The 22,889-nt window shown below is 46.9% G+C and overlaps 1 protein-coding gene across 14 annotated transcripts in view; it reads right to left on the bottom strand.

Moving 5' to 3' along the window:
• Positions 1 to 22,889, bottom strand: part of Tns3 (tensin 3) — a 257,261-nt gene that overhangs the window by 90,746 nt on the left and 143,626 nt on the right. For 13 of the 14 annotated variants that reach the window (XM_035452698.1, XM_035452700.1, XM_035452696.1 and 10 more), the window contains 7 exons: positions 22,721 to 22,804; positions 17,965 to 18,077; positions 17,203 to 17,263; positions 16,390 to 16,465; positions 6,150 to 6,279; positions 5,829 to 5,894; positions 4,907 to 5,011 (listed from right to left, as the gene is read on the bottom strand). In XM_035452698.1, the coding sequence (XP_035308589.1) occupies positions 4,907 to 5,011; positions 5,829 to 5,894; positions 6,150 to 6,279; positions 16,390 to 16,465; positions 17,203 to 17,263; positions 17,965 to 18,077; positions 22,721 to 22,804 (635 nt within the window). The remainder of the gene's footprint in view (positions 1 to 4,906; positions 5,012 to 5,828; positions 5,895 to 6,149; positions 6,280 to 16,389; positions 16,466 to 17,202; positions 17,264 to 17,964; positions 18,078 to 22,720; positions 22,805 to 22,889) is intronic. The other variant, XM_035452708.1, reaches the window with a different exon arrangement.

The raw sequence follows: 22,889 nt of genomic DNA, 5'->3' as shown, positions 1-22,889 counted from the left end.
GTGCAGACATACATGGAAGCAGAATGTTGTATACATAATAAATAAATAAAATCTTTAAAAAAAATGCATCTGTTTTGAACATAAAAGTTTTTTGTTGTTGTTCCTTTCCCCCAAACAATGAGGAGTAACAACTATTCACACAGGGTTGATATTGTGGTAGGCATTATAAGAAACCCTGGAATGGTTAAAGCATATGGGAGGGTGTGTGTAGATTATATGCAAATATTAACTCACTGATGGGGGAAGTCCTTCTGTGTATATGTTTGTCTTATTGGTTGATAAATAAAGCACTGTTGGCCAATAGGAAAGCAAAATAGGTGAGGCTAGGAATCGAGGAGGATTCTGGGAAATGTAGTAACGACAGTCACTATGTGATCGCTGTGAAGAGAGGACACATTCTGCTGGCGTCCTTGATAATATAAGTGTTTATAAAATATAAAGATTAATGGTTATGGTTGATACTAGGACAGAGCTAGCAAACAAGAAATCTTAGTCATTGACCAGCAGCATTGTAACTAATCTAAGACTGTGTGTGTTATTTGGAGGCCCTAACATGGTGGAGGAACTCAGGCAGTGGCAGAAAGAGTTATCATTACAACTCACTTCAAAGAAGGGGACTTGAGCATCCATGTATTCAAGTGTCTGAGGGAGTCCTGGAGCCAGTTCCTGCCAATACCGAAGGAAGACTGTCTGTATGATGTGTGCTGATGCAGCTGTATATACAATAGTAAGTCCCTCACAGAGCTGGTGGAGGGGATGTTTAGGACCAACCACATAGGTATTTTACAGATGTGGAACAAGAACAAAATCACAGTTCATCTGAGCAAACACACACATCACACAATCAAGGGATTGTGGTCAGTGGTGCTGACCCTGTGGGAACTTAAGGGGGGGGGGACGTGATGGCTTTACAGAGAGCTACAGGCACAGTAATGGAGGGCTTGAGGTGCAGGGGGGGGGGAAGCAAATCAGACCATTCGTGTGTAAGAAAAGAGCAGATGAGAAGAGCAAGAGACAGAACTCTAGGAACAGTGGCACCCATAGTCCACCATGCATGCTGGGACAAGGTGGGACTGTAAGCCTTCCTATGAGGCCATCAATGGAGAAAGGAGAGAGAGAGAGAGAGAGAGAGAGAGAGAGAGAGAGAGAGAGAGAGAGAGAGAGAGAGAGAGAGAGAGAGAGAGAGAGAGAGGTGAGCTGCTATGAGACCTTTCCTTAGCCCATCACAACCAAGCCGATTCTGTCCCTCCCAGCCAGGTAAGAAACCCCATCTGTTCTAGATGATGAGAATGCAATCCATCCAATGATGGCCAGCACAAGTGTCATATACAAAAAGGCAGACAGTGCTTTGTCCCACACAATCTTGAACATAACACAACAGGGCACCAATCATCGCCAACAGTAAAATCCAGGAGGTTCCCAGGGCCCGTGAAGCTCCTATCTTCTCCCTTTTCTTGGAAATTATTGTTCCCTTTATCTCTAAGAGGGGCGCATAGGTTCTTATGAAGATGAAATAGCACACACAAGTTTACTGAAGACTTCCATATCCATACTGTGAATTTCTTGGCACCATTCCACACCATGGCATTCTTCCCTGTCCTGGGTGACTGTGAGGACCCTGGAGAGGCCAGTGGCCCCACAGCTCCCAAGCTCAGCAGACCACTGCCCACCCATGAGGACGAAAACAACTAAGACCACATGAACACCCCTACACTACAAACAAGCATTTGGACTCTCTTCTTCACCTTGGAACAGATTCAGGGCAGACTCTTTTCTTAGTATGGAAAGTGGGGCATTGGGCTTAGACATAAAAGACAGAGCTTTCCTAATATGAGCCCTGACTAAAGGCAGCTGTGGAGGGCTCATTCCAGGGCAGTGGGAGTTTCTAGAGAAAAATGCAGCTTAAGTCACTATTTCAGCTCTTTTTTTTAAGACCAGTAGAAACTAGAGGCAGGGGTAGGGTAAAAGGGGGCATTGTAACACTCCATTTTTCAGCTAAAAGAAAATGTTTCAAAGGCTGCCAAACCTCCCGTTACTCCTCAAAGCTCCGACAGCTGTCAGGACTAATGCTGCTTGAGGGTTGGTCCTTGGCAAGAACTGCAGCTGAGATTTCGTTTTCTGCCTGCCAAGGTGGTGGCTTTGTCCAGGAACCCAAGCCAGGGATTGCAGACCCCTGGCAAGAGCCAGGGACTGCATGGAGTCTCACTGCCCGAGAGGTGCTGAGGAAGACTGAGTGTTGGTGGAGAAGGAGTCCTCAGACAGGACTCACTTTCTAGTCACAGGAATGGATCTTTCTATTCTGTGCTGATCTTGGTCTTGGGCACACTAATGAAAACACAGAAGCCTCACTGGGTGACAGGGAAAAGAATCAAATGCACCATGGTGACCTGTCTAATGCAACTGAACATGACAAAGCAAGACCTGGAAGAAACTGCTCACAGAATCACACATACTCAGAGCATGCTAAGCAAAAAACAAGGCTATGAAAGTCCTGGGGTTAGCCCCAGTATGAATACCTTATGTGCCAGTTAAAAACCAGGCCTAAAGTACAGGGATGTCAAGAGCCTTGTTTACAGGCAGCAACACTGTCGAAACTTTCTTAAATGATAAGTTGCATTTTAAAAAAAATACAAACTCATAAATACAAATTGATTTCCAAGAGAAAAATAAAAACCCTTTCTTTTCCTTCTGTCTCCCGATCCAATTTTCTAAACTTAACTTTTGCATTGGTATAATGAACTGACAACAGTTCCAAGGCCTTAGAGAATTGTGTCCAGTGGAGCCCTAGACCCAGAGAATCTATGAGATGGGAAACATAGTAGCTTTTATAGAGCATGTGCCATCCTTTAATGGCCTGAGCTAACTGTAGCCAGGTGCTGCTCACAAACAATGTGGCCAAACACTGTGTATGCATACTTAGTCCAGCTCCTTATCTAATCAGGCCCAGAACCAACCAACTCAGAGAACTTCGTTCACTTCCTATCAGCCAGACCATCCACCTGCAAAGCCCCATCTTCAAACCACACAACCTACACTACCAACTTTTCCTCCCTGATCTCACTGCCTAGCTTGGGAGACACTGAGAGAAAAATCATCAGTTTTCTGAACTTGTTCAGCTGTAATTGTTAATCTATGCGGGCACCTGAAGGATTAGGCTTCTGAATGCTCCATACTGCAAAGACACTTAGAAAGGTTCGCCTCATCTACACCTGCCTGCTCACATCCAGATTTCACCTGTTCTAATGACCAGAACACAGAGCACCCACACACTTCACCTCTGGTTCCATTTCAAATCCAAATGGATCTGAAATCCCAGCAATTCCTTCTGATGAAATTTTACCCTCCACAGCACAGAAAGCCATTTGATTTCCCCCAGAACAAGCAGGGGGACATAGAATTGGTGTCTCTAACACCAGCCATCTTCTCAAGTCTTCAGACTGACAAGGAGGCGATGCTAGTGTGGATAATTCCAGACACTGGTGTTTGGATATACCTAACTTGACAAAAATACTCCAGTTTTCTTTCTCTCCGTAGGTCTGATTCTCAGTCAGTAGTCTAAAAGTATAAAAGAGCAGGCCATTGAGATGTCTCAGTTGGTCTTTGGTGGCTCCTATGCATAGCCACTTACTGGCTACTTCATTACATGGCTCTCTGGTTCTAATTTAACCACTCGTTTGCCTGGTCACACCATTGCCTGCACCCTCCCAGGCCCAGTACAAGGCCTTTGATTAGTGCCACCAAGACTGACAACCAGAGTTTGATCTCATGCACATGTGCATGGGCACAAACACACAAATGGGCACATATGCACACACGTGTAGTGGCATCTTGTTCCACCAATAGACTGGAGGTGCTGCCCTTAGTGTGTGGCTTGGGTGTATGGATGTGAACCCTTATAAGGAAGAGGAGGGGTCTGGCTCTCTCTCTTGGGTGGTAGTCGGAGCATTGTGCATTGCAGGATGCTGTATCTCCAGGGGCAGAAGACTGTGGCAGATATTTACCTTCATTGTATGAATGCTCCCCAAATAAATATCTGTTCTTCTTTTATTTGGGCATTCCTGGACTTCCTTAACCCACCCTCATGCACACACACACATGATATGGCATGCTCATGACCTCCCCACAACACACAATAAATATAATGTTTTTTTTTCTTTTGGTTTTTTCGAGACAGGGTTTCTCTGTGTAGCTTTGGAGCCTATCCTGGCCTCTGGAGACCAGACTGGCCTCAAACTCACAGAGATCCGCCTGCCTCTGCCTCCCGTGTGCTGGGATTAAAGGCGTACGCCACCAATGCCCAGCAAAATGTAATATTTTTAAAGTTAACAACAAAACATGAAAGACTTAGATGGCCATTTCTTAGCAATCAGCCTCAGTGGCTTCTCTCAGTAGCCCCAGAAGATGACTGTCCCTTTTTTCCTTATTGGCTTTGTGGGTTGCCTGGGAGCCACAGTGTACATTCTGTGGGTGAACAGGGAATGTGCTGAGTAATTTGGGTATCTCCCTACACCTGGATAACAGGCAAACCTCAACAGTGTCAGGAGGTCCACAACTCCAGGGCATCAAGTAGTGGACGCCCCACCCAATACATGGCATTCTCTAGCACATATTGTAAGGAAAGGATGGAAAGCACCAGACCACAGTAGTGCACACTCCTGGCAGGGATAGAGTCAAGAAGCTTCCAACCAGCCCTCCACATACTACAGTTTCAAAAAGGCCCTGATCTAAATTCACCAAGTCTGACCCTTGTGAGCACCTTCAAAACAACAGCATCATACATGTGTAGCTCTGGACTGTGGGGTGCAAGGTGACAGTCACCTTGTAATCGACCGTAGGGCTTTGCTGATGTAGCCATGAACATGCTATATCAGCCCTGCACCTTCCTGCTGCAAGAAATGGCACTCACCCTCTCCATCAGCACTCATGTTCTCGTAGGAGTCCCACCGAATCAGAGGGTCTGCTGTGTTATAGTCCACCATCACTCCCTGGTCACAGTATAGATGCTCTGCTCCTGTGGGCCATGACAGGGGTGTTAGTCTTAGCAAAGCCCAGCATCTCAAAACATCATGGGAAATTTTAACATGTGAGCCTTGTATTTTCTGGTTCCTACCTAAGTCTGTAACAATGTGCCTAGTACAAGAGTGGTAATTTCCTAAACAATGAAAAATGGAGTGAAAGCTATCATGTAGCCAACTGTGGTAGCACCCCCTTATAATCAATCTCAGCATTGGGGAGGCTGAAGTGGGATGACCAGGAGGTCAGCCTAGATTACAAAGTGATTTCTATCCCAAATTGAAACAGTCGTACACAGGAGGTCCAGTGACAGATAGTAACATTTTACTACAGTGGTAAGGAAAACCATTGCTTATTAAATGTATTTTCTGAAACACATGGACATTCTGCATACTGTGCTGGCAATCAGTGTGCTACACTGGCAATCCTTTTTTCAATCTGAAGGGAAAAGCAAATGTTTGGTACAACCTCACAAATGTAAGGGGAACCAGCAGGGACACCAGCAGGTACCCTAGCCTGCAAGGACATCCTAGTGGAATCACCATGGGCAAGTCATGCTACCTTTTGGTCTTTTCCAAGTAAGTATTAATATCTCAGAGCCACCTCCCACGTACTATCCAGTATGCTATGTAAATAATAGTAGTAATAATAATAATAATAATAATAATAATAATAATAATAATAATTCAAGCTCAAGCTTAGTAGGACACATGCCTAGAATACACAAGGCCCCAAGCAGCACCACCATATATAAGGTCCTCAAAATAGTCTCCAGCCTGAGCTAGAGTCTGGCTGCCCACTGTCCTGCCAGTTACCTTGAATCTTCTCAGGTGTGGCTGAGAAGACCAATTCAATCTTGCCGTAGTCAGGAAAACGGTCATCTGAAAAAGGAACACATCACACTATGTACACTTGGGTCCTGCCCTTCCAGTCCAGCCAGTGCAGGGCCATTGCCACAGCTGCCACAGAACACCCTCACACACAGAGTGTCAACCTCTCCCTGGTTTCTCTGAGTTGTTCATCCACAGATCCACTCAGTTTTGCATATGTTGGCAGTACCTCTGCCAGCAAATGGAAAGGGAGACAGGGACGGATGGACACTGCTTCTGACATCCCAAAGGGCTTCATCCACGCACCTTTGCAGGCACTGTCCAGCTCTTCCTTCCCAAACAGCAGTCCATAGCCCTGCACAGCTCCAGTGTGGAATTGCAGGCGGAAAATGACATCTCGGGTGGCTGAGCGGAACTTCTTGTGATAACACTTCACCTGGTTCAAGAGGGGACGAGAAAATAAGCCATGTGGATGGTATGGCCCCAGGACAGCTGTGGCCAGGAATTCACCCTGGAAATGCACATCTAAAGATGCCACAGGGCAGATAGTCAGTACATCACTGACTGTCCCCCCAGAGCCCCCACATTATCTCAACAGGAGGAAAATCCCAAAAGAACGCAGCCGTTTGTCCTGGGATGGGCCATATCTTTCAGACAGGGAGTTGTGTTAGAAGACATCTATTGTTCTCATCTAGATTTTAGCTAGACAAGAGAACATTTCCCTTTCATCCAAAATCTCTATTTCCACTGAATGTCTCTTAGGTCTCACACCATGGAAACACAGGTTATTTCTGTCATCTTATTTGTTGAGCTAGAACATGGGGGTGGGGTGGAGTAGGGACTTGGGAAATGGGGGGAAGGGGAATCACAGACAGAGATCTAGACAGACAGACAAACATTGGTTCTGTTTCCTTTGTCAGGGGTCCTGGAGGTGACATTTTAAAGGAAGTAGTAGAATCACATCTGCTATTCAGATGGAGGCTGTGACATCCTACCTCAGGTACAGCTCAAGCCACCTGAGATGGCTTAGTTGACAAGCAGGGTGCAGACACTATAGATAGACCATGACCAGAGTGTGTGCCTGGTGTGCCCTGCCTCATCTTACTACCAAAGGCCTCCCAGCATCAGGCTATAGTGGGGAAGAGGTATGCCGTGAATCAGGTGGCAAATGAAGAGCCACAAGTCAGCAGTGTCTTGCCAGAGTCTTCACAAGTCCCAGGCAGACTGAACCGGATGCAGCTTTGAGACCACACAGTGCCCAGGCTAGCACACCATGCCATGGGAGACTGTGGGAGGTAGGCTTGCCTATGCAGGAGCCACTTTCTATCAGTGACTCTTCATGGTGAAGGATGGCTTGAAAACACCACACTTCACAAATCTAAATGTAAAGCAGGGCACCAATCATCAACATCCATCAGCCAGGCAAGAAAATGTGCAGATGACAGCTCAGGCATCCCCTTACCATGGAAACCATCCCCCAGAAACTGCAGAAGGCCAAGAAACTGAGTCAGGAGGTTGGAAACCACAGTCCTTGGGCAGACCCAGAACTTGTTTACATTATGCTATCTACCAGGAAACAGTCTGATAAAGCAACAAAAAAGTATAAACAAGCCTGCAAGAGATGCTCCCTGTTGACAAACATGCACAGGTTCCTCCCAACCCCACCTCTGCTGGGCTGCAGACAAGGACCCTTCTCCAGTGGCCTTGGCACAACCAATTTGCAGCTATCTATTAACAATCAGGAATGAAGATCAAGAGCCCTGCTTGCTTCCCAACAAACAATGGCATGCTGGCTCCAAGTCTCCTCCCTGTTAGAGAGTCCTTTACTCTTCAGTAACATTCAATCCCAAGATGGCCCTTGGAATCAAAGACATCCTACCAGAATGTTCTTCCGAGTCCTTGGGTCTCACATTACTTACCCTTCAAATGCTTCAGTCCTCCTAGCCAGGGATGACCCCACATTGCCCTCCAACAAGATTCTGTGTCCCTAACTCTGTCCTATTCCCCACTGGCTGCCTTGGAAAATGAGAAGTAACCAGGGCCAGGGGGCGGGGGGGGGGCAGGGAGGAGGAGAAGGAAAGCCCCTTTCAAGGCGGTTATGCTCTCATGTTGTATACGAAGTGAGAAGAATAGAGATTTGAAGAACAAAGTCTCAGGAAGTCAGGGCAGGCAGGGGGCATAGATCTAGCTGGGCCCACTCAAGCACATGCATAAGAGTGAGTGAGGACTGCTAGAAGGAAGTGGCCTGGGGACCTAACTGGGTGAATACAGGGGCATCAGGACATCCCAGTCTTAGACACAGGGGAATGCAGTGCAGTCACAGCTGTTTCTGTTCTCAGTGGGTTCCATTCCTCTTCCACCCACTCAAGTTACTACTATTCTGATCCTATCACTACCTCCCCAGTCCTTCCCTCTTCCACAGACCCTTCCTGGGGTTAGGTATCCTGAGTATACCTTCTACTCTGGCCGTCACTCAGCTACACACAAACACTCTGACTCACAACCCAGGCATTCCAACTCTGTCCAAGCCGGGTGTGGGAGGAAAAGGATGGGTATACACAGGTTGGGCAGCTCTCAAGTACCCTGGGCCTAGTGTGATCTCTTGCTTGCAAATTCTTATTTGTCATATCACAAGGTCTCAAATATTCCTGGGTTTGTCGACAAGAGTGATCTGTCACTAAGCAATGCTATGCTATATTCCTGTGACTTCTCCTGTAGGTATTCTGACAATGTCTCCATAACACACACACACACACACACACACACACACACACACACACACACACACACACACACACACACACTCTTCCTGCTTCTCACTGAACTTCCCTGGACCAGTAGGAGCAAGAGTACTGCCCCTGCCCCATCCTCATCACTTCATCAACACCTGAGTAAACCTCAGGACTTCCCCTCTCTTGGGACTCCCCATGGGCCCCACCAACACAACAGGTCAGATTTTGAGAAGATGCCATCTGTTAACTGAGACCCTGATCTGGTGACCTCTGGCCCCCACAAGAAGGTCCACTCAATGTCAGTATCTCTGTAGCATCAGTGGTCAAAGAGCAATTCAATGTGGTGGTCACTGTTTTGTCGTGAGCACTGTATTGAATGATTAGAATAGTCTATTACCAGCTATCACAGACCCCATAAGGGTGCATAAGAACATCTGCACTGAACCCCTCAGGGATGTTCAACCTCTTAGGACCTTTCATTCTCTAGCTGTAAGATGGATAGCTACATACTATATAGCTATAAACTATATAGCTACTGAGTATTAAGACAGCTTGCAAATCTACCTCTCTGTGACATCTCCAAGATTATATGTATGCTATCCTGTCCATACTGCAGACTACTACATACATACAGATTCAACCAACCTTAGAACACACACAGGCTTTTTCCTCATAGCCATTCCCTGAACAATATAGAGAATTATTTACATGACACATTGTATTGGCAAGTGTGATGAGTATGTGGGAAGCATACACTGGCTGTATGCAAACACTTAAACATCTTCAGGTGTTTGAATCCAGGCAAGTCCTTGAGCTAATCACACACACACACGTTGACAAACAACCAGGTAGTGATACTAATTTAATAATTAACTTAAAAGCATAAGCTTCTGCAGAGGGGTTCTCGGTGGTCAAACCCGCTGTTAGTGGTGATAGCCATGGAAAGGTCTGTGTGGTTTTCTCTTGTTGTCTGAGTAAACAGTCTGGAAACCTTGACTTAATCTTGCTTCCTTACACTTGCATGAAGATACATTTGCACCCTCAACTGGATGCTAGGATGATGGGGTCTCAGTGAAAACCTGAGTCTCCCAAGCTAAAGGCAGGTACCTAAGCCAAGTGTGTATGTGACACATGCCTGCAATCCCGGCACTTAGAAGGTTGAGGAAGAACAATGCCTGAACTGAACAAGTAAACTTTTAAAGTCAGGCAGTTTCCATCCTCTTCCCCATGTGCCAGGCGCTGCCAAGTGAGACCCAGAATTCCTCTTAAACCCTCTAAGCCAAACAATCACAGTACTAGAGCATCACCAAGAGACACAGAAGTCCCACCTTGGTTCAACTCAGCTTGCTGGGACTTAGGCTAAAGGACAAAGAGAGCTGCCGTGATCTCCCTGGGATCTGAGTGTGATTCCAGGTGCTCACAACACTGTCAAGTGGTGAACAAAAAGCCACTGAAGGTAAGAAGATATTGGCCGACCAAAAACACAACCGAGACTGTGGTGACAAATGACAGCACGGATGAAGACCTGACCCAGTTCTAGGTCCACAGCACAAGAGAAAAAAGAAAATGGCAAAATAATGCAGTCATAGATAGAACAGAGATCTATCCCCAGGGCCTCTGCGGGAGCAGCTGTGGAGGGACAATTCCACTTTCCCTCGTCATACACAAGCGCCCACTGAAAGAAACAACAAACAGCTGTGCTATTTGTGCAACCTCTTGAGGAGGCTTCACCTGTGCTCACAAGCCCAGTCACTGGTCATGGAGCCAGCAACCATAAAGACAAAGTACAAGTGGCTGTGGTTTGCCCAGGCAGGGCTGCAAGATGGAGCATGCCAGACAGAAAGCTGTTTACAAGCCCTGGACCAAGTGCTGAGACTGGGAGGGGGCAAGCTGGCTCAGGCCCCAGGCTCCCTGCCAGGTTCCTGGCGGGCCTGCAGCAGTGTGAATTCCTGAGCAGGTTACATAAACTACAGGCAGCCTCCCCAAGGAAGGGCCTTGCACCTGACCACAACGAAGTTTGTGGCAGGATCACAAAGTCTGACCTTTTGTGAAGAGTGCTTTGTAAAAACAGGAGGGTTGGTTGTGCCACTGAAAAGGGTCAGAGGGATGGCCCAGAGCAAATCCATCAATGTCTGCTTTGCTGTCTCCTGTAACAGCGCCATCTGCTGATCAAAAGATAATAACGAATTCTATTTCCCAAGAAGAATTTCCCAATCACTTATAGCTGATTCTGGTCATTCCTTCTCCTGAACCCTACCCTTGCTGTCTTTGCCAACCTGTATCAATGCAGACAAAAACAACAAAACAGGCAAATTAACTGCACGTCAGGTAAACATCCACTGAAATGAAGGAGAATTCTGACTTAGGACAAGGTGCCTCTTAGATGCAGTAAGATGAAGGATGATCACGGGAAGTGGTCAGTATAATACAACACAAGGGTGGTTAGCTCACATAGAGGGCCAGTGACACAGCACACGCTGGGGTGTAAATCCAGACATACATTTTCTGCCCCTCATAGTCCTTTCCAAGTCGTGGCAGCCACCAGATCCCTTATAAGCAATGAAACCACTTGCATGCCCGAGCTTTACGCATGGCCCTGCCTGCAGCCTTCAGGCTTATACACTACACCCACAGCAGGACACACCAGGCAGTAACAGGCAGAAGTAAAGACCAGTACCCTGGAGCTGGAGGTGGGGCCCCAGGATGCCTTGTGCTCCAAATGCCTCTTTGGTTCACTTAGAGATGGGCAACGCTGCAGAGGAAGAATCTGGGTAAGTCCTGGATTGCCAAACCTCAAGACACAGGATTGATTATGGCAACGGCATGGCTCACTACTGTGGAAGCAGTGCCAGCACAGAACATGTTGCAGCATCTTTTCTTTCCTGAACTTCTGAGGTGGGACCAACAGCATGGGATTTTGGGGCTATGGCGCAAGGCAGACTGCACAGACTACAACTTGAGAGTTGACTGGAGCACCTGATCTGGCATTATCTGGGCTGAGCACAGCCTACCAGTTATGCCATAAACACTGGAATGTGACTGGGGAGGTCTTTTACACTCTGACTGGACTTCAGCTCATCTCTGTGCACACACCAACCGGAGTTACTTATCTGCCTACTCAGCTAATCCAGCACTCGGAGTCTAAACTCTGGAATAAGCCCTGAGCATGTCTCTACAAATCTCCTATACCACCCAGTTTGGGTCAAAGGCTACAGGTACTTGCTCACCAGTGAAAGTTAGTGATAAACCCCAGCAAAGGTGTCTAGCCACCAATAGCACTGAAGCCTGTTGTCAATCATATCACATACTGTGGTATATGCTCACTTGTGAGGTAAGTGATGCCCTTTCATATTTACCAATCAAAAGCCTCGGGACTTCAAAATGACACGTAAGAAGATTGGCTTGGATAAACTGTCCTTGTTAGGACTCAGGGAAGAACAGCCATGTGGAAATGATACTGATAAGACCACCAACCTTTGACACACATCAGGAAAGACCAATTCTGCTAACACCCTGACCTTGAACTTTCAGCCTCTAAAATCAAGGGAAAAGAAATCCTTGCATAAAGCTGCCCAGACTGTGGTGAGTGTCCCTCATCATGGCAGTTTTGGCAAAATACAACAGGCTAAAAGAGCTTTTAGATTTCCACCAGTGAGTCGACCTCTTAACAGTCGCTTCTATGAACTGTACAAGGAAAAACTACCATCTGTGATGGAAAAATACCCTCTCCAGAAGCCACATTTCCCTCCCCCTGTCTGATAACACTGCAGAAAATAAGTGCAGAGTACACAAAAAAGAATTATAAACACAGGAAGTGTAAATCAAGCCATAACGCAATCCTAAAAATATTCCATGTGAGGAATGAAAAGGGGTACAGGAAGGAAACCATCTTATCAAAAGCAAGTATCTCTTGTGGAAAGATCTAGAACCTCCTGTGTGCCAGCAGTGTAATGGAAATGAGTCATCCGTGAAGAGCTGTCCTGTAGCATGAAGTTCACCTCCAGAGGTGCTCACGCCTGAATCTCAGACATTATGCTCCCCCCTTTTCTAGCATGATGGGCTTCTCCTCCACTGAGCTCACCTGGGATACTGCATCACTGTCATGCCATGCCCCACACCACCGTGGAATAGCCATCCCCACTTCTTACAGAGGATTGCCTGCAGTGTGTCTGGAGCAGTGCAAGTGAGGACAAAGAGAGAACCAGCCTGGGGCAGAAGGGATAGCTAGCTCAAAGGCAGATGCAGTTGGCAAAGGTACTGCTCCAAAGGACTTTAACAGGCCCATGGTGCCATAACACAGGCATGGCACCATGGCTATCACGGGTAGAGTGGATGCCATCACTGAATGGTCTGTGCTCAAGCTGCCCTTCTCTAAGCATTGATTAGACAGAAAGACCAGGCTATTCGGGGCCTAGTCAGAGGTGAGCAGAGGAAGCACAGAAAAGCCCAGATGCCAGCAGGCAGCAGCCACGGCAAGTGGAGAGATGCCCCACCAGGACCATATAGAATGTGGGAGCTCTGGGACATGACAAGGTCAGGAGGCCAAGGCTCTGTGAATGTCCAGACTCCAGACTCCTTCCTGTAGGTGAATACACAGGGGCACAGTGCCCTTAACAAACAAGAAATGAGATTCCCCACTTGATATGGAACCTGCCAGCCCTGGACCTGCAGAACCATGAGAAAGAAGGTCCTGTTGCCTGTAAGTACCTGCCTGAGTAGTGTAAGCAACTGCAAGAATCCATGTAAACACCCATGAACAACAACCTATGTAAGCACCCCGGTACAGCAGTATTCTGAACAAGAAAGGCCAGTCAGGGAACCATCAAGAAGGAAGAGGCAAGGCCCGCACTCACAACACCACCAACCAAAACTGCCCTCTGGATACAGACTCAACACAAGCCTCATACTTAAACTCAACTGCAACATACTTCAAAATGACACCCCTACCTGCCATGCCCTGGTCTCTCAGTCCAAGCAGCTCCCTCAGCACAGCTCTCAGAAGGGTCAGTAGAGGCTGGCTCCTGGCCTCCAAGCCTGGCTGTGCTTTATGGTCAGTGATACACCAAGGTTAGGTTCACTGGCTCCTGGGATCACCCAAACACCACTGCTGGTCACTTTCTGCTTCTAGAAGAGTTCATGTCAGGTTGCTTCTAGTTCTGAGGCCAGCATTGCTCTCCAAGGTACCTTGTGCTCACTGGGACTGCTGCTGTCCCTGCCCTGATTCCTTCATTTCAGTGACTATAGAAACTTTCCTATGTGCTATAAAGAGAGGGGGCCACACAGTGAGGAAATGTCCCACATGGTATCATGGCATCCATCCCCACACAGACTCAATGTCTCCCTTACCACAGGCCTGACCACCACCACCCCAAATGGTACCTCAGAGGATCCCCACCTGGACTTGCAAGTTCAAGTTGGAAATGAAACTTTGATGAAGGTTTCAAGCCATCAATTCAAACTCCCTGCAAAGGACCAGAGCAGTACAGCCCCAGAGGCGAATGGTCTCAAATGGTCCACTTATAAACATAATTCAGTAGCCATGGGTCACCAACATGTGACAAGAACTGCCTCCAGGTGGCCTCTAGATGTCCATTCATACCATCATTTACCTAGCCAACTGGTAAGAGACAGAAATCCACAGGAATACTTTCCTGAGCTGAAGCAGCAGCCAGCCCCACAAGGACACACAGGGCCAGCAACAGGCCAAGTCCAGGCATGCTCACTCACCAGTAAGCATCTCCATTGCCCATGCCACCCAGCTCCAGTCCTTCCCTGTGCCACCTGATCTTTCTCCAAACCACCTTAGTGACCAAGGATTACCTCCTAACCATAGAACCTCTAAACTGCCCTACATCTCCTGCTCAGAGCCACTTTCCAGTGGCCACAGCACATACAATGTTTACTAGGGCCTGTGTCTGGCTGTGTTGCCCACTATGGGGCACACAGTAGGGGGTAGGGTGCCTAAGCAGGGCTCCTCTAGAGGGGAGAGAGGGTAGCCAATTAAGGTTAAGTGACCATCTCTCTGATAGTGAGAAATGCTTGAAATGCATCCAGATGACATGATGTTGTGATGGGGGAGGTCCTTCTGTGTATATATTTGTTTTATTGGTTGACAAATAAAGCACTGTTGGCCAATAGGGAAGCAAGGTAGGCGGGACTAGGAGAGAAGGAGGATTCTGGGAAATGTAGGAAAGGGAGGAGTCGCCATGTGACCCCAGGAACATAGTACACTAAGGCCGGTGTCCTTGATAAGTCTTTATAATATATATAGATTAATGGTTATGGTTGATATTTAAGACAGAGCTAGCAAATAAGAAATCCTAGTCATTGGCCATCAGCATTGCAACTAATATTAATCTCTGTGTGCTATTTGGGGGCCCTAATGTGGTGGTGTTAATCAGGCGGCTGGCGGAAAGGCTTATCCTTACAATATTGTCTGTCTCCCATCCTGTCCCCCCACCCCCTCCCCACCTGCCAGGCACTGTCCTGGAAGACTGATGTCCATTTGTTCCTTTCATGTTCACAAAACTTAAACATGGTTCTCACTAGGCAGATGCCACAGCTACCAAAAGAAAAGGGCCAGGCATATCCCTTTCCAATATGATGAGCTTCCACACAGACACACATGTAAAGGAAGGCACCATCAGGAAGCATGAGGCCAAGCTGCTGTGACCATCTTGAGCCATGATCTTCCAGTCTAGCACCTTAAGGACTATCACAGGTATGTCATAGGCTCTTTTGGCCTATGAAGCACCTTCAGATTCTCTTCTGCAATAGACCCTATGTCCCCAGGAGGCACCTCCAGGGCAAACAAATCACTCTGTTCTTCTGTACTTACTGTCCAGTGCTAAGATGGAAACACACAAACAAACAAACCCAAATGCAAGAAAAAAAAAAAAAGAGGACTGAGCAAAAATTAAAAATTTGATGAGAAGAGAGGGAGGAAGAAAGATAAAGAGAAGTAGACGAAAAGGGAGGGAAAAAAAGAAGGAAAGAGGGAAGGGCTTGGGAGAAAAAAAACAAAAGGATATGGGAAGACAGGGAGGAAGGTGGCTGGAGAGTGAAGAAGCCCCTCCCAGGGACCTGCATCTACACTGTCACTCTCTGGTCCTAGAAGAATCAGAAGCAACCAGCTCACCAACAGAAAGCTTAGATGGAGGTCTAGCATTGCTTTTCCAGGGAGTGGAGGATAAGGAGCTGCACACCCAGCTTCCAGTCATCCTCCACTCTGAGTTTTTCCACCATTTCCATGGCTCATAAAGAGGTATGAGTGTCAGTATATATGTCCTTGCAAACAGGGAGGTATTCAAAATAAAACACAACACAAACTCCTCAATCACACACCATTTCAACAAAGTAGGTCTGCCAAGACCATGAAAAGATCCTATCTAAATTATTCTACATGTGTCAGAAGCTGTACACATGCCTTGGAGGAGAAGTCACTGTTTTGATTATTAATCACACTGTAACAACACCAGTTATGAGCTGCACATTGGCTCCTGTGAGGCCTGGGATCACACAGAAGACCAAGCAATGGGATGCTCAGAAGGGCTGTGGCCGAGTGGGAACTCTGCATACACCCAGCAGCTCTGTTATAAAAAATGGTCAAAGACAAAAATCTGACACTGTTATTAAAATATTTTTATTCACAAATTAAAGCCCTTAGAGTGACGGCTGTTTTTCTTTTCCTGTTGGTTATTATTTTCTTTTCTTTGCGAAGTAAGTCATAAACTGGGTGGTTTTTCTTCCTAAAGCAAAAATCAACTTTCCTTCTGGGTGGGTGAAGACAATGATTACAGCACATGGGTACTCACCATAATGTCGCCCTTCAGCAGCTGGGCCGGCTCTATGGCAATGCGGATCCTGCTGGGATTTTCAGGGCCAATATTGCTTTGGGTGAACAAGAAAAGAGATTACACAGTTCCATGATGTCATGACCACGGTAGTACAAGCTGAGAAAATGGCTAGAATTTGCACAAACAGCCCATATTCCAAGTTTGGAGGCTTTACCTTACACAAATGAGTCAAGAAGTTCAAGAGAGTGCTGAGTTTGGGTGAGTTACTTGAGCACCATCATAGCCCCATACTGGAAAGGTCACACTCAGGGATGCCTCAAGCTGGGAGAAGTTCTAAGCTGGGGACAGACCCTGCTTCTGTGACAATGTGAGGATGCACAGTATCATGGAGGAAGGGGGACACTTTTAGTCCAGAAAGGGGATAATGGGTCTTTCTGAGTGTCAGGACATTTACTGCCTTTCTCATTTTGTGTTAGTATACATTACAAACCAAACTCAGGAAGCCATTCAGGTTCTGAGGATATATACCTAAAACACAAGGGAGAAAGGAAAACCCCCAGGGACTTTGTCCTAGCATTTTACAGTACATATACTTCCAAACAGTAGCAATTCCCCTCTCCCCTGGAGATTGCACTGTCCAGCACCTTAATGGAGCCAACTAGAGATTCAGGGACCAGGCACCTCTCAGAGCAGCAGCTTGAACACCTCCTTTGGGCTCTTGGCATTACCAGCTCCCTGGGTCCACTACTTCTTGTGGGAAAGACAACCCATTTAACAACAATTTCCATCCCCCAAGTCACCCTAAACACCCAGCACAAGCCAGGCACTTACTAGATCCCAGATGTGTACACAGGCTGCATGGCTTGGTAGAGCTTCAGAAAGGGCCGGCACGCTGAAAGAGGAACACCAAGAAAAAAAAGACAGGATTATTAACCCATGCACAGATGTAACATGGTTGGACTTCCAACCAGAGGACTACTTTACCGGGAGGGCCATAGAGGCTCAAAAGCAACCTGAAGTTCAGTAAGTTCACCTCACTACCAATGACCAGGGGGACTAGAGGCCATGGATACTACCAACTGATGAGTGAGCACCTACCTGGATGCAACCAAGGAGCAGGAGACAAGTCCTGCCCCCAGACACATGCTGTGTATACCTGCATGGGACAAGGGACAGGGTCTCTGGCTATATGCTGTAAGCACCTACATGAAACAGGGAGACAGGGTCCATGGGAATATGCCATGGAGGAAAAAGAAAGGACCCCAAGTTAGGGGATAGTCTACCATGCTGGCTTCTGTCCATTATGGAAACCTTGAGAAGAAGCACACAGCTGAACCACAGAGCTGTTGACTCAGAATGACCCTGGCCTAACAAGAGTTCTGCATCCAGGTCACAGGACTATTTGTCAGTCCTTCACAACTGCCTGTCCCCCCAGTGATTGATGGTGTGGTCCCACCCTACAAAGCTGGAGCTCTTCCCACACACTGGGGCTATGTACACCCCCAGGAAGCATAAGTACAGAATCTAGATACCACCGGAGGGAAATGCTGCTAATTCAACTCTAATCCGGGATGAGAAGTCTCTCTCTCTCACCTCCTCCAGTGTCAAAGTTGGGGACGCCATGCAGGATAACGAAGTGCAGGAACAGGGGTGAGGCATTCATCTTCATCGCTCCAGATAGCAGCCCGCTGAGAAACTGCACATACCTGCAGGGGACAATGGCTAAGACTCCATGGCTGGCTCCCAGCTGCTGAGTATCAGGAGCAGGCAGCGGGGAATGGAAACTGCATCTGGAGGCCCTGTGGACGCCCTGTCCCACTGTACACAGAAAGTAGTGATTGTCCCATGCTTGGGGCTGGGGGAGTCACTGCCTGGCTGGAGCTCTACCCACTGCTCTGGGAACTGCTGACTGTGTCATTTATGTATAAGCATCTCTTTCATGTGGACACCCACACCTGGGAAGTTCTCCTCATCTGTTCCCAAGCCCCTCACAAGCAGGGCCAGAACCTAACACAAAGTCACACTGCACAGGCCCAGCAACTCATTCCACCCAGGATTCCCACATAAATCACGAGGAGCAGCTGCTCTCAAAGGTCCCTAAACTCTGCTCTCCCCACATATCTCCTGAATTCTCTTGTCTCAACTGAGCACACATCCACTGATGGCCATCCACACACTTTGAAGATGCGATTTTTTCCCATATGAATTCCAAGCACTGACCTCAGGCATCCAATTGCACACATGGCAGCCAAGAGAGAAGTTTCCATACTAAGTGCATGTGATCAAAACGTACTCTTAAAGCATGACACAGCAGCCATGCCCAGAGTGTGAGCTGTTGTTACACTCTCATGCCCCCAGGCCTGGCATACCTGTATCCTGCTCCCATGGGAGCCCTGAAGCAGCCAATACCTAAGGCCCCTCTCAGCATTCCCATTATAGCCAAACAATCTCCACCGGAACCTGCAACACCTCTCTTGGAATCTGCCTGCTTTCTTGCCTTTCTCCACCATAGCACAGCACCCATTGCAAGAGGGAAGAAACATGGAAAGATCCCAAAACATGCCATCAGACTATTGGTCCATGCATCACACAGGACGAAGGAAGTGACTGTCACCAATACAGGGACACGGGGTCCTCATACCTCCAAGCCCCTGGGTGTACACAGTCACAGGCCTCACTTTACAATAAGAAAACACTTTAAGTGCCCACTGGAATGTAGATCCAACCCCTTGTCAAAAAGCCAAGTTTGTAGGAAAAAACAAAAAAACAAGCAAACTTTTAGCAAGTGTTTTCCCAACTTAGGGTGTATCCTTTTGGAAAGCTCTGATGAAATTCACAAGTACTCCCTTCACTACAGGGAAAATTCACAGTGACAGACAGGGTGTCAGTGCCCCACCATGCTAGTAGCAGATTGTTCTTATTGTTAGGATGAGCGCTAAAACTCCCAAGCCACAGACACCCAAGGTCCCACAAACTCCCATAGGTGCCAGGCCTCCACCTGCTCCAGGAGCCTACTATGACAGCAGAATTTCCTGACCTGCTGTGTGCAGGCACAGAAGGGAGATATCCTGTACATGGCAGAACTCATTGGTAGCCTTGGCTCTGTGGCCTTCAGCAAAGGTAATGGATCACACACAGGCTCAGGATGGAAGACCTAAGACCGTGTTTAAGACAGTGCATCCCTCTTCCCAGCACTGGATAATACCGGACACGAGGAAATGTGTGTTCCTGGCTTGTCTTTCCTGCAAGGGGGCTTTGTTAAATTGGTACCTGGCCTGACCCCTTAGAAGAGACGATCTTGACACACAGGGACTCGGAGGTATGAGGGCTCTGTGTTGGTGATGGTCACCATTTCCTGCTCTGATGCACACCCCAACTCAGGCACTAGGGTGGACAGGGTGCATGCTCACATTTCCTCATATATGACAAATGCTGCAAACTGAAGATTTGTGACTCCCACTCTCTGTATGGGACAAACCATTCAGGGAGTTGACACTTCTCCCTGCCCAGGGGTCCCCAGCTCCTATCAATACTATAGATGGGGAGCTTCCAAGATGTCGGCTATCTGTCCAAGATTGCTGTTCATGTGTCAGACAAACACAAAACTCCTATCAATAATACAGATGGGGAGCTTGCACAATGTCAGCTGTCTGTCTTGTGGTCCGTGTGTCAAACAACATAAAAAATGTGTTTTTTGTTTGTTTGTTTGTTTGTTTGGGGTTTTTGGTTTTCCTTTGCATGGTGACATGCCTGTGATCCCAGCACCAGGGAGATAGAGGCAAGATGTTCATAACTGTAAGGCTATCCTGTGCTACATAAGACCATGCCTATAGATCACTGATGGACTGATTGATTGGTACATAGATGATAAATAGATAAAAATAAGTAAATAAATAAAAAACTAACAAAAGAAAAGCATTGCTTTTCCCATGGTGCAGCAACAGGTGACAGCAACAGAAATATGCATCTTCATAAGCTTGCTCATGAGGAAGCTGAAACGGAGAGCCACCGTGTGCAGGTGGTCACTTAGGAAGGGAGGGCCGACCCACCCAGGTCTGTCTTTCCTCATTGAAACGTTCTCATAATGGACATCATTTCCCAGGTTTTCCACTAGGGGGCGCTCAGCTCACAGGTGACCCATCCAAAGAGACTCCACAGTAAGCTTCTGTCTACAAGTTCTACATCTTCAGATTGAACTAACCTCAGATCAGATATCCTGGAGGAAAAGAACCTGCCTTTCTACTGGAGGCACGCAGATTATTTTCCTCCAATGACTCCCCATATAGTACAGCCAGTTTAGCATAACAGCTAGGCACTCAGTGCTGACACTATCTTAAGTGTTAAATGGAACTTAGAAGGTTTACAGTGAATGGATAGTCAGCCTAAAAGAATAAAGCAAAGTGGACTGAAGACTATGGTGGTAATATGCCAGAAAGACAAATACTGTGTCTTCTCTCATATGTGAACCTAGATTTTATGTATGTGGTATACACATACTCACTACTTGGGGGAAGGAAGGGGACCAGTGGCAGAAGGAACATAGGATTAGCACAATATACATTTATCAAATGTTGTAATAGAATCCATTATTCTGGACCTTAGTAAAGCCTTGAAAACACAGAAGGATATACAGCGGCTCTACACAAATATCAGGCCATTTTATGTAAAGAACTTGGGTATCTGCAGATTATAGACAGAATCTAGATCCAGTCCCCTACCCCACCCCCCAGAGGTTCTGGGCAATTTCTTCTTTGTCCATGGTTGCTTAGAAAGCTGAGTTTCTCAGTCACAAATCCTAAGTTTCTCCCTCAACCTGAAGACATCTAATTATGATCGTGACTTTGAAATAATTTCTTGGCTTCGATCCCAACATAACCTTCAGAAAAGCACCCCCTGTCCACAGGCATTCAGACAACAGGGAGGTGCACAACCGCATGAGAGCAGTCAATCACACATTCTTTCTGGTCTCCGATGTTTCCTGAGGTTCAGCCGAAACATGCATTCAGTTGTTGGACCACTCAGTAGTTACTTGGTTAGTAACAACAGAAACAGGCAGCCCTAATCTCAAGAGTAGAGCAATAGCTTGGAACACAACACTGAACCCTGCTGTCACTATAAAATGTGAATCCAAGAAGGATATGTGCGAGCTGGAACATTTTAAAATGAGATGTTTTCCCTGTTTCTACCCCATACTCCAATATCATTAGAAGCTACTGATTCTATAAGTGGAAAATCCTGGCAGCCACGCTTGCCTGCTGGGTCCAAGCATTTGTGGGAGTTGCATCTTGTTTGCACTTCGTCTTCTGTTAAGTCTTAGGAATTTTGCCATTTTGGAAACTGGTCAGTGGAAAAATAATACTTCATGAGTTCAAAACAGAAACAGGGGCTGTTTAAGTGGAATTGTCACAATATGCTGAAGTTTGCAAAAGTGCCTTCCCTGTGGGGTTTGTTGCTTAAAACAGGACACAGCCTGACTCCAACCCAGGGTCCCACAAGGTATCCCACATTCTTCCAAACCTAGGCCTGAGTGGACCCAAACCACTAGAAACACTATGTCTGTTGCTTCTCATGCTTCTCACTGCCCAGCCTGCAGTCTTACTAGAGAAAGCAGATGTGAAGGATTAAGACTCACATACAAAGGTTTGGGGTTACAACTAAATCCTGTCTCCAAAATGGGAGTCATTTTGCATCTGCTTTTGAAATTCTTGGACAAATTCAGGTGTTTGGTTTAAGACAGAACTGCAGTGAAGCCATGTAAGTGCCTCAAACAGAGAAAGTCCTGCTCCCTAATAGCTGAGTGTCAATAGTTCCACGGGCATGTTGCAGCAAGGACAGGCTGGCAGGAAACATCCAAGAGAACCAATACTGTAGAGTAGAACTCAGCCTGTGATGATCTGAAACCCCATTTGTATCAATAAAGTTATTAGAACACAATCTGAGTCACTGCTTCCATACTAGATATGGTTGGTTTGTATTACAACACTGGTGAGTTGAAGACCACAAACCTGAAACATCTACCTACTACTAGTCTCTCCATCAAGTTTACTGATCCCTGTTCTGCTCTAGCAGAAAGAAGTGAGTTCAACATGACCATGGAAATCAGCGCTCACACTTTGATAGAGACAAAGATGCTCAGGGCTGAAATGAGAAGTGACCTGAGTCATCTTCTCCGGGAGTGATCATGGGGGCACACAGGCCTCAACAGACACACAGATTTCGATAGACACACAGGATGATTCACATCCTTGCCTCGGGAAGCAGCAAACGCCTCCCTCATATTCTTAGGCAAAACCCAAAGGCAATGCAGAGAAGAGGTCAGAGGACCTCCGGCCCCAAGATAGACACATACCTCTTCTGGGAGGGCTCCATTAAAGCTGAAACTTTGTCATCATAAAACTTCTTCATTGCAAACCTGTCCAGGGCCTGGTCAGCGCTGGGTAAGGAGAAGTGGGGTGGGAGAAGGAGTAAGTATGTCAGGTCAGTAATACTGCAGCCCCTCAAGGTTGAATGGCCAGGAT

Source organism: Cricetulus griseus (genome assembly GCF_003668045.3).
Source record: "Cricetulus griseus strain 17A/GY chromosome 1 unlocalized genomic scaffold, alternate assembly CriGri-PICRH-1.0 chr1_1, whole genome shotgun sequence".
Classification (NCBI taxonomy): Eukaryota; Metazoa; Chordata; class Mammalia; order Rodentia; family Cricetidae; genus Cricetulus; species Cricetulus griseus.
The sequence above is the reverse complement of the archived record's forward strand: the minus strand, read 5'-3'. Positions and strand labels throughout refer to the sequence as shown.